The sequence below is a fragment of the Brachyistius frenatus genome, unplaced genomic scaffold (assembly GCF_029030835.1).
Source record: "Brachyistius frenatus isolate BFR_SWC_R1_liver_20210118 unplaced genomic scaffold, ASM2903083v1 Contig_37, whole genome shotgun sequence".
NCBI classification, from domain to species: domain Eukaryota; kingdom Metazoa; phylum Chordata; class Actinopteri; family Embiotocidae; genus Brachyistius; species Brachyistius frenatus.
The window spans coordinates 1,397,311-1,413,322 of NW_027210636.1; the positions used below are offsets into that span (position 1 = coordinate 1,397,311).

Consider the following 16,012-nt stretch of genomic DNA (forward strand, 5'->3'; position numbering starts at 1 on the left):
AGTAAATATAACGTGTTATTGGTCGGTCATTTCTACTGTCTGTCTGCTGTTTTGGACCCATCCCGTCACATCCACGCTAGAAGTGCAAAATCGTCCGGCGCCGCCTATTGTCCCGTTTTAGTAATTCTGCATCGTCTTGCATTTTGCGTGGATCTGCGCATCCTCGTGCAACTCGTTGTCGCGCCGACCGCACCAGCTGTCCTCGGCGTAAATGACAATAAATCCTCTCTTGACTCGGCTCTTTTGAGTTCTTCCATCAGTTGTCGGTTAACTCGGCCGACACCGGAAGATCGTTGTTTACAAATTTGAATAAAATATATATATATAAAAAAACCACCATAGAAAGACTACAGACTATAAAATATATGAAAATAAACTTTTTTTTTTGTTTTTTTTTGGTTTAATCAGAATTTTCCAAGGGCATAAAAAGTAGGTGCCTGACGATGCATGAGCCTACAAATAATGATCACATTACCACTAATAATATTCCTCTTTCCACAGAGTCCTGGCTGCTGTCTGTATGAATGGTCAGACCAGGTGATTTGGGTTTTGGATTGTTTTTGTTTTTGTTTTGTTTTTTTCCTCCCCACTTCCTGCCTGAAAGCGAACATGACGCGGGAGAGGAGCGCCGCGCGGCCAATGGGAGCGCAGCGGGGCGGAGAGCAGCGGCGGACCCCGTACTACGCGGTGGAGTACCGCCGCCGAGCAAGCAGACGCGTCTCCCGCTCAGCCCGTCGCTCCTTGCAGCATCTCCCTGGTTAATGGATTATACAGTTTCCCTCCAAGTGCAACATCAGCTGGAGGTGTTCCCGACGCACTTCTGCCAGGGCTACAGCGTGGAGTTACAGGTAAACAAAACGGGTTTATTGTGTCAAGTCTCCGTCTTCTTCCTCTGTTTAACAAAAAAAAAAAAAAAAAAAAAAAAATGTGTATTGTATTGTATTGCTTCTTCTTCTTCTTCTTCTTCTTCTTCGTGATAACACGAGACGTGCGTGCCGAGAGGAGTGAGTGTGACTTTATGGAGATGCCTTTACTGCAGGGGGGGTTGGTGGTGGGGGGGGGGGGGGGGGCATGGTTGTCGTGTTGCATGCTGATTTTCTTTCCTCACCGACATTCTTGTTGCATGCCGTCCGCCGGGAGACGGAGCGGAGAAGGAGCAGCGGCGGAGCGGAGAAGGAGCAGGAGCGGAGCGCGTGCTGCAGCTGCTGCTGCTGCCCGCGCGCTGAGCTGCACACATGGGAGTTAAAAAAAATAATAATAAAAAATATAAAAAAAAATAAAAAGGGAAAGTAAGCGGGGCAGCCCCGGTTGGTGGAAGGTTTTTTTTTGACCTCACGTTTCGTGCGCGGGACTCTTGCACGCTCGAGGAGAGGACGGGTCAGGGGACACCCGGCGGGGGGCTGAGGGGGGGGTGGGGGTGGGGGGGGAGATCCTTCAGGAAGTCCCCCCCGATGATGTAAATAAGACATGCATTAGCTGAAACGGTCTCAGTGTGTTAGTGTGAGGGTTTAACTTTGAATGATAATAATACAACAGCGTCCAGTTCAGTTAAATCAACTAAAACAAAAAAAGAACCTCCAAAAATCTTTTGTCAGACTTTCAAAATAAAAGTAATCCTGCAGCCTGTGGCTTTTAAAAAAAAAAAATGTATTTAGCTGCCTTTATAGCCATACCTCTGACATTCAGGGATGAATATTAAGCAAACTATCAATGTCAGCATCAGCCCCCCCCCCCCCACATACACACATCACTCTGCAGGATGCTCAAGGGGACATTTAAAGGTGGATGAGAAGGCGGAGGTGCAGCGGAGGGTGATGAACACACCTTCGTAATCTCTGAGGAAGTTAACACAGAGCTTTTTTCCCCCTTGATTCTTGTTTTATTTCTCTGCATGTGGGGAATTAAAGCTTTGACGTAGAAACACATCAGAGGAGGAAGGACAGTGAAGTTTGCTGCCTGTACGGATTATTTGCACGATTCAAAAATCCTTTTTTTTTTTTTTTTTTTTTCTTATCCAGTTGGATGAATTTGCCTGTAAAATGTTACAAAAGCAAAAAAAAAAAAAAAAAAATACTCAATACTGCAAAGTTGCAAAACTTCACATTTGAGACACTTGCAACAAGCAAACTGAAGGAATTTGGAATTTAACGATCAAATCATGTAGATAAATTAATCAATTGATCATTAACAGAAAAAAAAAGACTTTTCTGGCATCATTTCTTTCAGGTTTTTCTAATATTTTGCCGTTTGGGACCTCCGTCATCTTTTCCCTCTCGCGCAGGAAAAACAAACAAAGCAGCAAATTTGGAGCCCAGTTGTTACAATCTTTGCTTTGATGTCTCTCAGGGGGCTTTTTTTGTGTTTTTATTATGTGCAGCATTAATATTCGTATTTTTTTTTTTTTTTTCACCTGCGCAGCTTCAATGTGTTTTTAGAAGAAGTATCTGCACTTAAAACTAATTTTGAAGTATGTTGGCTATCGATTCATCTGCCGATTGTTTTCTTAATTAATTAGTTAATCGTTTGGTACGTAAATAATAATAAAAAAAAAAAAACTCCGATAAAACCACCTCGACGCTCTTTCGTTCAAGAAGTTTGTCACGTTTCGCAGCTACGCTTAAAGTTAAGCGACCTCTAGTGGCCGTCTGAATAACGACATTTGTTGACGTCGATACGGAGCACTTTTTTTTTTTTTTCCTCACAAGGAGGAGATGGTTTAAGATAACGTCGGACTTTGGCGCAGGCGATCGCTCTCTGCTTCCTGTTTCCGTTAAAAATCGCGTTTGACGTCGCCATGACGACGAAGGTCGCAACTTTTAAGGAAGTCGTAACTTAAACGCACAACACGGTTCAGGGTCCGTCGTCTCCACGGGACGCTCGCCAAGGAACGATCCCGTGAGACGTATTGGAGAACAACAACAAACAAACATGCGCCTTTTCGGTTGTTCGCAACACGACAACCGATAATTATCTGCTCAGCGTAGCCGCTGCCCTCGATCGCGTGTTGTACCCGATCCGAAAGCGAAAATGATCCGTCGGTCGTCAACACCGACTCCACAAACAGATTTGGATTTGGCGGTGCAGCTAACAATTGGTTTAATTCGTGATTAATTTGAACATGAACAAGTTAATTGGTTTTGTCTAAAAACGACTGAAACAACGAAGCGATCGTCAAAATAGTTGCTGATTACTTGTAATAATGTTTGTTTATTCACCGCAGTTGATTTTTGTTGTTGTTTTTAATACAAAGACTCAACACCGGGCTTTCTCTCTTTTTTTTTTTTTTTTTTGGGGGGGGGGATTAGCGTGTATCGGAGTAACTTTTGCGTACTCTGGGATTAATCGATAGATTACGTAATCGCGGTTAAACGAGTTCGCCACGGCAGCACATTTTTTTTGCATCGAGGTCAGAAATCCCCGCCCGGAAATGGAATTTGTTGAAACGTCGAATGTATTCTGCTCTCCTGTAAAACCGAACTCCAGAATGTGAGACATCACAAACAGATTAATGGGGAAGAAAACCAAGAAAACCAAGAAAAACAACAACAAAAAAAGGCTGTTTGTTTTCCCTCGACAGTTTGTTTGATGAGTACGGCAGGTGTCGGAAGCTTTTCCTCTTCCCGCCGCAGCACCGGATCAACACATCCTCAGATGCCAGATATGGATGATGTCTTTTATTTATTTATTTATTTATTTTTATTCCGCAGCCTCCAGCGGCACGACGAGAAAAATAATAACGGTGCAATTTTCACCCGAGCCGGCGGCCTTTCCGAGCCGCTTCCGAAGCCTCATTTAAAAGTCGTTCGATGTCGTCGCCTTCTCCTCGCGAGGGAAAAAAAAAACTTGGAACGACCGGCTTCCAAAGTTTTACTTCTCGCCTCCGTCGCTTTCCGTTTCCTCTCTCTCAAGGCTTGCGACGCAGGAAACAAACCGCCTCGGATGATGAAGCTCCTTCATCGACCCTTTCCTTTAATATTCCAGTGATTATTTAGTTGTTGTTTTTCTTTCCCCCCCCCCGCCCCCCACCGCCGTCTGCTCGAACCCTCCGGTCGCCCTTTTCTCTATTTCTATTTCTGAAAACCTTCAATTCGGTTGAAATAAAACAACAACAACTCCCGTTCCCCCCCCCCCCGTCTGCTGTCTGTGATTTCCGATGCCTATAAATAAGAGACTTTGAAGCTCTCCGTGCTTCCTGTCATCAATAATTGTTTGCGTTTGTAAAGTTAGAATTGCGCCGCTTTTTCCTTTTGATGCTTCTTTATTCTCGTCGCGGTCGTTTCCGCTTCTGTCGGCGTTATTTATCTTTCTCATAGAAGGTCAACCGAATTGGGTCTCAGGTTTTTTTAAAAAATATATATATATATATATATATATACACATATATATAAATAGCACCCAAAGAAACACGCCACTCCGATAATCTGAGCCGAGCACATTTTATTTGATTTTTTTCCCCCACAGAAGTTGTTTCGAAGCAAACGGCTGAAGAAGGAAATGTGTGCTTTATCGAAGGTGACGAATCTCTTCTCTTTAGATCTTTAAAGCTGCAGGAAGGCAAATAAACTTAAAAGGGTCCAAACTGTCCTCAGATCTCACCGTGGTTTCTAAATGAGACGCAAGGAGTCCAAAAAAAAAAAACCCCAACATCATCCCCCGCTCTGACAAAAATGCATCTTGTCGAGGGCTTTATGGAAAGTGAAGCCTCGCGTTCGCGAGATAATCGCATCCGACCCAACGATGTGTAGTTTTGCCGTTTTAAGGCCCTTTTTAGCGGAGCGACGTCCCGACCTGCCGCCAGCTGACAAAAAAAAAAAGTGCGTTTTCCCAAAGCGGGGATGTTCGAAAGTTTACGATAACCCCGGCTGAATTCATGACGTCGTCTCTCCCCTGATTGGCCGATTTGGCGCCAGAAGAGCCCTTTTTAAACGTCAGGTCAATATATGGATCGGCACACTTCGACCCCCGCAGATAGTAAGCTGTGAAATCTACAGCGTCGTGCAACAGCTTTTTTTTTTTTTTTTTTTTTTTTTGTGCTGTAATATTATTTTTGGGCCGCTTTGTTTTTTTTTAAAGTTTTAAAGTTTTGATGTTTTGCCCACACTGGAAAGATTTAATCTCGTTAGGCCGGCCCAGTGTCGCCAAACATTTGCCCTGAATGTCCTCTCTGGCCGAACACCAAAGCTGATTATGTTACTGAAGCGACAGGGCAGCCCGCCCGGCGCGCGGACGCTAATGTTTTTCACTCGGCAGGCCGCCGGCGGCCGGCGCTCGGGTCAACGCTGCGCGGGGAATCGGCCACTTAGCAAAGCAAACACAAAAGTAACTCGCTCATTGTTTTGACCCCGAGGCGTCGGCATTACACGCTCGGCTCGCCGTCATCCCCGAAGCCAAAGCGGCAGAAAACGACAGAGACGTGGGGGGACGGGGGACGGGGGACAGGGGACGGGGACGGGGTCGGCGAGATACAGGAAGCTCCGACCGTAAGTTCCTCGCAGGGTTTTTTTTTTCTCGTCACAGACTTTTGATATATCGAACTGATTGTTGTTTGAGATTTTAAAATTTTGCCGTTTTTCTTTTTTTTTTTTTTTTTATATCAAAATGGAACGTATTTAAATCGATCCCTAAATGAACTCAAGGGTCGGGGTTCGGTATTTTAGGGTGATATAATATTGGTCTGACAGTTGGTTTGGTCCAGACCGAAGCAACACAACAATTCAATGGATGTCAATGACATTTTTTTTCCCACAGATTTTCCTGACGTTTTCTTCCAACACCACGTTATGGTCGCACGTTTGCACGCCGTCGACTGTTGTGGAGATTTTAGGAGCTTTTACGAGATTTGCTGGCGTCTCGCCGAGCGGGCCGACCGCCGACGGCACTTTGGGTCGAGGCTGAACGCGGCGACCCCCGTCGACGCTGAGAAATGAGGTCTGTTGCAATCAAGTGGCGGCTAATCAACATCCGGGGAGTGGCTGGAGCGGTGATTACCGCCGACGCCCCGCCGGGGAAGATTAGACGGTGATGACACCGATGTTGATTAAGAGGATGATGACGCTCGCTCGAATGGATTACATTTTATTATTTATTAAAAAAAAAAAAAAAAAAAAAAAAGTAAATACCGTATTTGGGTTTAGGATTAATGAGATGCCCTGCAGCGCGTGTGGTCGCGCCGCTCAAGTATCCCGGTGGTTTCTTAAGGGAAAATGCATCTGGTTTTGTTATTGTGGCTTTCAGTTCTGATAACAGTTGCAAAAATAATTGCCGAGAAAGCGGCGACATTTGCTGATAATTGGTGCAGCGGGACGAGAAACGGCAGCAGCCAGACGATCGGACGGGTTACCGGGTTTTAGCTACTGCTTTTCTTTTGGAGGTAAAACTGAAGGGAGTTCACCCGGAAGGCCGCTGACGCTGTTATTAATATTATTCACAGCTCAGGTGTTGCTTATACGCTTAACGAGGCTTCTGTCGACGGCTGCCGCGTCCCAGCAGGAGGGGACGCCGTACGAACGGCGCCCTCTGGTGGTATTCACGACGTCGGAACTCCAAGCTTTCTGTAAGCCTTCGAGTTCACAGTTCACGTTCACAGAAACGGTCAATTTTCCGTTTGGATGTCGAGCTAATATATCGTAATTTCAGTCACGTAGAGTTTTGTCTTCCCTCCTGTTCAACGATAACCAATCGCCGACCGAATACTGATAAATGTTATGAAAAGTGATTTAGTCCCAGTGGAAACATTTGTCTTCCTTGACAACCAACAAAAAACAAAAAACAACCTCTTACATTTAGAGTTGTTTTTTTTTTTTTTTATTTTGTATGGTGGAATAATTAAAGATGTTCCACCAGCTGCTTTAGTGTAAAAACAGCAGTGAGCCCACTCAACACTTGTGCGATTAAGATAAAATGTCGTGTCTAAATGTGCACACAGGTGATAGGGACCCTTGCTACGAGAAGTCCTTCTGTTGTTGGAGCGATACCGCTTCCGTCTGCGCGCCATTGGCTGTGCGAGGGATGAAAATTCGCTGTGGATTGATAATTAAGGAGAATTACTGCCAGTTCTCTGCATAATGTTGTGGCAACGGTCCAGGAGCTCTCCGCACAATCTCAGCCTCTCCGCTCGGCACGGGAGAGTGTTTATCTCTCGAGCGCTACAGCTTTGTGACTTTTAGATGACATCTTTTTTTCAGATGAGGGATTCTTGTCTACGATGTTGAGTTTTACTGTAAAAAAAAAGAAAAAGAAAAAAGAAATCTGGCCCCCACCCCCCTCCCACCCGGAAAGGGAAACCGGTGACCGACAAGCTCACTTGATTCCTTATCATCATTCACTGTCAGCAACAGGTCGGCAGAGATAACCACAGCACCGTTCGCTTTTTTATTTTTATACGATTTTTAAAGTACAATTCGGGCCGTTGTGCTCGATCAGCGATGGATCCTTTCTGCAGAGCGAGGCGTTTAAAACTCATCCGTCTCGCTCGTGAAGAGGAAGGCAAAAATGAGGAAAAAAAAATTCTAGGTGGTGGTGGGGGGGGGGTTAATAAGTAGTGGATGACTTAATCATCACTGGGTGCACAGATTTCAAATTGTGTTTGGATGCTTTTTAATTATGCATCAGCAGTCTGAAAAAAAAGAAAAAAAAAAGAAGGTGATGACTTTTTTAAAAAAAAATTTTTTTAAATATGCATCCGAGTCAAAAAAACGAAAAATAAGAAGCTTCTTTCGGCAACAGGTTTTCGGGAGGGGGGGGGGGGGGGGGATTTGCAAAGCGAAGTAGATCATCTTACAACAACTGTAAAAAGCTCTGCGGTGAAACCCAGAATAAATACTTCCTTTGACAACTTTATCAGCGTCTCTTCAGGGGGATTTACTTCAACGGAGTGAGCCAGCAGATACTGTACGACAACAACGGCTCGCACTGGGTACGTGATAATAAGGCCAGATTGTCAAAGGGCTGTGTTACTGCAATATGCGATTTGTCTAAATGTGACCAAAGGCTGTAATCACGTCTGGCCTGATTGGGGGAACATCTGTAAGAGAGTGTCCTATTGATTTGGTCTTTTCCGCTCTGCTGCATGATCGTCCTCGGCTAGAAAGCTGAGCTGATGACCCCCGATGTGTTGGGGAGAGGACTGCTCTTCGCTCGCTGCGATTTAAGCGCCGCCGCCCGGATCGTCTTCCGAAGGCAACGTCTGTGGAGGTTTTTAGTTTACTGGAGCGGAGACAGGCGGAGGTTGGATTTAGGACGCCACGTCGAGATCAAATTTAAGTTGACGATTATCAGTCGTACAAATAATTCCGATTAACAATTTAATTGTGTTTTTTTTTTTTTATCCTGTTATCACAGTAGTAGCCGAAGGGCAGTTGAGGAAAAAGAAATGTTCATTCCCTCACGGGGGGGGGGGAAGCCACGTCTTTCCCACACGTGATCAGGTGCTTACCGCTTGTTGCAACCACAGACTGTATAAAAGTGGACGGCGCTCCCGGATCTGAAATAACGAGGCCCACGCGGAAGTGTCCTAAGCTGCGATACCACCGAGTGCCACTGGAGGTCGGCTCCAAAAGTGCCTCCGTCTCCATAGACTCCCATTCAATTTCCCTCATAAAATTCAAAGTCAATAAAATGTCTCCACAGGTTATTACGGCGCCGTTAGCTAAAGTCTCTCCTTCTTATTAGTTTTCTGGCTGTTCATCTTAAAATGATCCCGTCATTAATTAAAAAAATAAGCTTCAAAAAGCTGGGGTTTTTTTTCGGTGGGCGTGTCTCTTTGATTGACAGGCCCGCGGCTATCCGTGGGCGGGACGTAGTACCGTGGGGTTTCCAATCGGATCATTTCGGTCGACTGTTTAATAATTGTTCCGGGTTGAGGTTGGATGTTAGCCGCGAGTCAGTCTTGTCTGTAGAGTGGGTTCGTGGTCCCGAGGCAGGAGTACGGTACGTACTGTGTGTACTACTGGCCATGTTTTATTTAAAATCCTAAAACTATAACCCGCGCTTCCCGGAGCTCGTCATTGTCAAAGTTTTTTTTGGCTGTTTTTTTTGTGTCGGTAGAAATGTGCAGACGGAGGACCTCCTTATGACTTTTAACTGCCGTCGAGCGCTTCAGCAGTTCTTAGTGACAGCAGCTCAAAGCCGCGGCTTCTCTCTCAAGCTGATACTCATAATGTGCCGAGCGGCCGTGATTAATTGCTTTTTTACTGCTCGTAATACCGCATATGGAGTAAATGACCAACTTCTAATTTATGAGTTACCGCCGTCATCCGTGTATAGTCATCATTCTCCATTAAACAAGGTTCTGCACTTTGCGAAGGTTACTTTCTTCGAGGGACCATCAACTGCAGTAATTTGGTTCAATATTTTTCAAACGGGTTATTATTTTTCTCTAAAGGCATTTTTTTTTAAATTTTAAGAATCATTTTAATTAGCACTGGTCTGTCTGAGTAAATCCAATCTGAATTGCCAGATTGAGTACTAAATGTCAGAGCAGTTAATATTGACTTAAAATTTGCTTCATAAATGAAGCTCCACATTTGATCCATGTGTGTGTTTGTTGATATTTTGAGTGCTAGAATTCACCAGGATGTTTTTTACTGCTGGTTTACAGTCATATTACACTGTAAAAAAAACAACAACCTACACCAACAGATAAGAAATACTAGTATAATAGTGATGGTTGAAAAAACAAACAACGGTACAAAGTTTTTTTTTCTTATTTTTCATCATTTTTGGATTTTATCATCAAAATATTCTCTTTTTCCCGAAAAAAATAACTTTGAAGATTCCAAATCGTTGAAATATAAACGATCAGTATTTAAAGAAAAACTGGAAGTTGTTCCAGTAAACCACGCTGGGAGTCACTTCTGATAACATCTGTCGGAGATTTTTCAAGCTCAGCAGTCCCATTTTTTCTTTCCTTTTTGTTGTTTTGTTTTTAAGTTTACTGTTATTTCACGCTGGATCCCCGGCAGTAGAGTTCGGTACCGGTTGTTGGATCGTCACTCTGCAACGAGAAAATGAGCCCAAACGCTCTACCGAAGCTTTTATCGGTGACTCGAAGGTCTCGGACCGGTCGTGTCCGTCACCAGATTTAAACCTCGCGGATTATTTTGGCTCCTGAAAAGCCGACTAAAGACGGAAAGCCCTGTTAAGAAAACACGAAGGCGAAACATTTAGTCCCGTCAGTGGATAGAAGACTCGATGCCGTCGTCGCATCAAAGGGCCGGACGACCAAATCTTTGACTGTCACTTTTATTTCCTTTGACAATCTTCCGTTAACTTACTTTCACATCTGAAAATAGGGGACTCAACATTCAAATGGCTTTGGTGTAAAATGACAAAAACGCATGTGAATATAAATAGATCAAGGCAGCCTCTACGAGCGTCTCTTTGTCATGTTTTGATCTCGAATTCAAATGTCTAAAGTAGCAAAAATATCACATTTCAATGGACAGTTTAGATGTTTTTGCGGGCTGCTGTGTGTTTTAGATCAGGAATGACATTTCTGTGTTGTTGATTGAATCACAGCAGTCAGACGCGGCCTTGGAAGGATCATTCTTGGTTGCTAGAAACATGACTGTAAATCAACCAGAGTTGACAACAACAAAAGTACATTTTCTTAAAGGTAAATATTTGATCAACATCTACCTTTACATCCGAATCTAGTACAAATTTCAATTGAACTTTGGGCAAATCTGAAAATGCAAATGAATGTCTGTTTCCATCCACTTTCCATTAATATCTGCAGTTGTCGCATTGAGACAAACAGCAGGTGGCGCTAACTCTCCCGTAGGATCCCATGAAGTTATTGCAGAAGAAGAAGGGCGCGCCCGTCGCACGCTAAATGGTTTTTATTGAGACGCTAACTTTTCTACGGCAGCCAAGCGTAAAATTGTTGTTGCCGTATTTTGAATTTTGTTTTTCAAACCGCATCACTCAATGTTTCTTTTGGCCGGACGGTTGAAATTGCTCGCGACAGTTTATTTTAAATCCCAACAAAGTTGCTGATCTCGATTATTTATTTATTCATTTTTAAGGTTAAGGCTCTCTGTCACGTGGTTTCCTGCCGTTAAAAGACTGTCTAGTGAACACTAATTCATCCACCTAGCCTGTAAGAAAAGTGTAGACGAGAAACATTTTCCCCCAAATGATTTTCTATTCCGCAAAGCAAATTATTGATGTTTCATTATAATGTCTCTTTATTTTTTAGAGATTTAAACAATGGAACATTTGAGCATTTTATCTTCGCGAGCTTGCTTATAACAATTATTGAATTAACATAACATTTTTTAACAGCGCGTGAATCTGGTCGCTTTTAAAAAAATTAAAAAAAATACCCAACAGACAGTCATTGGCTCTCAGGACTTGCAAAGCAAAGACTCTATCTAAGCTGCTGTATAATTTATAAACTTGTTTTAATACTGCTTAAATTAAAGCCTCTTTATCATGAATAATACAACGTCCTCTATCTCCGAAATTCAGTAATGACCAAAGCTGGCTGCAAGGAGTGCTTTAGGATGACTGGGATCAGTGGAGTACTACCTGGATTTTGAATGTGTGCTGTCCCATCGGGCTGTTTACTGTGGAGAGAACCCATTCGGATGGGATTAACATTGCAGGTGGAGAGCGGGGAACAAATATTCACTGTCTCTCTCTTGTAATTAAAAATCACGGTTCTGCACGACCGTCAAGTAATTAAATGATGTGGTCGTAGATGTCGATATTCAGCAGGACAGTGGCTGAAATTGCTTTTGGCTGAGATACTGTGACATATTTGAGCTAAAAATTTTACCCTGTCTCAAATTAGACAGCCATTAACATCCTTCAGTGTGACATGAACGTCAGAAATAAACGTCCATTAGTCCACTTAGAAATCACAGAGAAAGAATCATCATCTTCAGTATAAATGTTATCCAGTGATAGTTGTATTTTTATTTGGGGAAATTGCAAATGGAAACGGCTAACAGCTAATTTGCCAAACCTTTTATGGCACTAAATCTCCTGTAAGTCTTTGCTGTATTATTTTTCTGTTGTAATATTGGTTCCTAAATTGGCTAAATGTTGGTGTCAACATGTTTCTCTCTGAGCAAAAACCTTCTTTTAACTTGTAATTTCATGCAGAAGTGAAATTTGATCGGAACAAAAAGTAAAGAGAAGCAGCTCTTAAAAAAAAAAAATCCTCTCCCAAATAAAAGCACGTCTCTATGCGCCTTTTCGTTTTGTTAAAAAAAAATAAAAAAATACCACCATTGAGTGTCTAAATCTCAACAAACCATCTTTGAATATTTGCATAATATTCAGCAGTTAATGGAACTCAAAATTCAGTCCATGTGTGGAATATTTGAAGGCAAATCTAGCTAATGATTTGTTTTGATCTGACTTTTCATTAGAGCTCATAGCAGCTTGATGGTGCGTCCAGAGGTTGTCGATGGATTTCCTATGAAGACTTGCTACTGACGTTCCCTAATTTCCAATAGATTTGTTTCCAATCACCTGTTTTTATTTACATTTTCAATCTGTGTATAAATACAAGTACGTCCCTCTGGGATTTTGCCGAAAAACCGGAAGGTTATTGCGACTGTAATCGTTACTGTAGTTGGGAGTGAAACATCATCCCCCATATGTGCTCGGGGGCCGCATTAAAATCACTCACACTGTGAAATGGCCCATTTAGATTTTTATTTTGGTCTTTGCAGTGTTACAGGGACTGGCATTTGGGTGTGATGTAAAACTGATGCCAGTACGAGCTGTTAGAAATGTTGAAATTTTAGATTTCCTACACAAATGGCCAAAGAGGTATCACAAAACACTACAGAGCGTAATGTAGGACACTCAAAATACAGGATCCTCATTGTGAAGCTGTTTGGAACGCATCTCTCTTTTAATTTGTCGTATCCAACGGTACGAGACCTCCACTGACGGTAACGGCCGATATTAAAAAGCGACGCGAAAACGCGGCAGAAGTTGGTGTCCCGTGCCGCCACTCTGGAGTTTTTGCACCCAGCGAGTGTTTGACGAAATCGGTCTTCGTGTCGAACTCGGTTCCCCCTCTGATTTCGTGTGAAAACGAGGACGTGGGAGCGAAGCTCGTCCTCCCCCCGAGGTGTCGTGCTGAGGCAAGACACGGAGCTCGCACTCGAGTTTGTTAGCGATTTTTGTCCGTGGAACGTTCTCCCGGAGTGATTTTTAAAATGATGTCACGGCGGTTTCAAAACGAAATCCAGAAAAGTGCCCGATGCGGAGTACAGTGGAGCTGGAACCACCGGTGGACAAGCGGCCTATAAGCACCCAAAGCACGTCTTCAGTCAGCGGTCAGTCGGTGCTTCCTACCCCGATGTAAAATAACGTGATAATGATGCGAATGAAATGTGCACTCGAGAAACTTGGAGCTCTGTGTTGTTGGGTTTTTTTGTGACTCACCTGGTGTCCTTGTTTTGGTACCAATGTGGGCCAATCTTGCACTTGAGTGCAACTACAAGAACCATTGGAAACACGCTGTTGATAAAAGTGTCAGAGCCCAGTTTCAGTTGTAGCTTTTTTTTTTTTTTTTAAATGCCTCTTCTCTCTTTTGTTTGAAGCACTCTGCAGCTCTCTCAACAGTTTAAGGATGGAGGGGAACAGTCTGCCGCGACAGCCCTCTCGCAGGAGGAGTCTGAGGTCTGTGTGTGGGAAGTGCCGAATCACCCCGAGTGAATAAGAGGAGCATCCTAAATTGAATTAGCCGAGGATGAGACAACACGTTGGGTAATCGCGTCGCTCCGGTTATAGGAGATGATTGCGACATCTGGGATGAGGGTTCGGTGGGTTTTTTTCCGGCAGAACGAGGCCCGGCGGAAGGGGCGGTGTCGTTAACAGATCGGATCTTACTTTGGGACTGAAACAGCTCAACAAATATTAAGATTGATTGCCATTTTATATACATTCATGCCCGTTACGGGCGCATTTTCATCCACCAATTTTTTTTGTGCCTTTTCATTTTGGTAAATAGAAATACCACCGTTAAGTATCGAAATCTCAACAAACCATCTCAAAAATCAACTCAATATTGAGTCAAATTTGTTTCTACTTTGTTTTATTTCGATTTTCAATTTGTGTACAAATGCAATGATCAAAAATGTGCCATCCGTTGCTTATCTCAATGAATAGCGGATAGAAACGTGCATTCATTTTTGGTCTCTTTAAAATTAGGCTAAAATGTGCTGTGCATTTGAATGGAAACTTGGCTCATGAGTAGTTTAATCCTTTGACTTTTTAAACTAGTGCTACGAGCATGTCGGTGTAACTCAAGCTCTTATGGATGTATTCCATTAAAGAAAATTTGCTCCCCAGAGGAGGAATCCCAAAGACTTTGGAAATTTTATAGACTTTCTAGCACCACCGGCAGGTTTACATTGTTAGATTTCTGTGGAACAAATCGAGATCTACGGAAGAGGCCGTCATCAAATTTGGTGCAGATATTTGTAGTACCCGTATGATGTTTGCGATCTTCAGACTTTTCATCTGTTGCCACAAATGGTTCAAATTTTTCACTTTTCCAAGTACCTCAAAATCTGCTCAATAGATTGGCGCAAAATTTGGTACAGATATTCACGGTTCCCTTATGTTACATTCTAAGGATTTTTGTGATCCCATGACATGTTGACATGTTTGATTAATAGGGACAAATACTCAACAACTACTAGCTACGAAATTTAGCACAGAAATTTTTAACTTTCCCCGACTTCTCGTCTCACAGCAGCATCTGGTCAAAATCTACCTTTGTCAAACATGCACGACCAACTACATGCGAAAGTAATGGCATTCCCGTTGGCCTCACTCATGTGCTGACGCTAGCATATAATTCCAAACACATTGTGCATTGTGTCAATTGGAGATCTGTGAACCCTTCACACAGTCTGGTTACTCTAAATCTGTAAAGAACACAACTGAGATTTTGGTTTTGGACTTGATCTTGGTTTGTACAGAATCCAGTGATCTGTAGCGCTGCCGTTCGATTCGGAACGACCCCTTTCTTTTCGTCCGGGCACAGTCCAAGTGTCCAGTGACATGTCCCGAATGTCCTGCACAAAGGCTCACCGCGCACCATCGGTCATCAGCGGAGTGTCAGTTTGTACGCGACGCCTTCTTGACGTTAAATTTGAGTCATAATCTTTACTTCATAATCGATTGGCAAATAGAATCAAGTATTGGTGTCAGACTCTCAGAATTCTTGTGTCGCTACAGCAGTGTAGAGCTGGTGATCAGAATTCATTATCTGGGCTGTCCTCAGCCACCTACCGGACCAGCCAGTAGGGAGGTCTCTTCTGCTCGGGCATTCGTCCAGCCCTCCCAGCTTAACGCTCTCCCTAACGAATTACAACTGACCTTTTATCGCTGCAACATCTGCTGGGCCGCCCGCCGCTGTGACCTCCCTTTCATCCCTGCGCTCCCTTCCCTTCCCTTCCCTTCCCTTCTCTTCCCACTGTTTCATCAGCCTTTTTTTTTTTTTTCTTTTTTTTTCCTGTTTCCTTCCCTCGGCCTCGGGGCTTCCAGCAACCGTGCAGCTCGCCTCCGCTGATTTGCCTGGCGGCTCGTCGCAGTCAAAAGACAGATGGTAAACAGTGTCGACTAGGTGGGACAGACGAGCCGGCTTCCCCGCTAATTTGATTGACGATGCGAGGCACAATGCGTCGGTTCCTCTATGACTTCTCCGTCCCGCGTTTCTCCTTCAACGAAGTGCCAATATGACTTCTGTAATGAGCTCACGGTGCAGTGCTGAGAAACTCTTGGCTGTAACGATGTCGACAACAGCTGCCCTGATCAGTTATTGATGATTAAATTGTGTAGAACCCCCCCGCCCCCCCCACACCCCCCTGTTGGTTTTACGATCGCAGTGCCTCCCTTTATCCAATTACACCGGGTGGAAATTAATATTTTTCTCAGCTGCTCTTTTAAAAGAGAGTGAACTTCTCGCAATTACAGCCAATGCATTTGACATTAAAATCCATTAGCTTAATGAATTGATCACCGAGGAGAAGCACAT

At 43.5% G+C, this 16,012-nt stretch overlaps 1 protein-coding gene across 1 annotated transcript in view; it reads left to right on the forward strand.

The window, feature by feature from the left end:
- The first annotated feature begins 681 nt into the window (after nt 1-681).
- The window catches only part of zmat4a (zinc finger, matrin-type 4a), a 104,147-nt gene continuing 88,816 nt past the window's right edge, over nt 682-16,012 (forward strand). Inside the window, exon 1 of the mRNA XM_069701537.1 lies at nt 682-848. Within this exon, the coding sequence (XP_069557638.1) occupies nt 762-848 (87 nt within the window). The 5' untranslated portion in view covers nt 682-761. The remainder of the gene's footprint in view (nt 849-16,012) is intronic.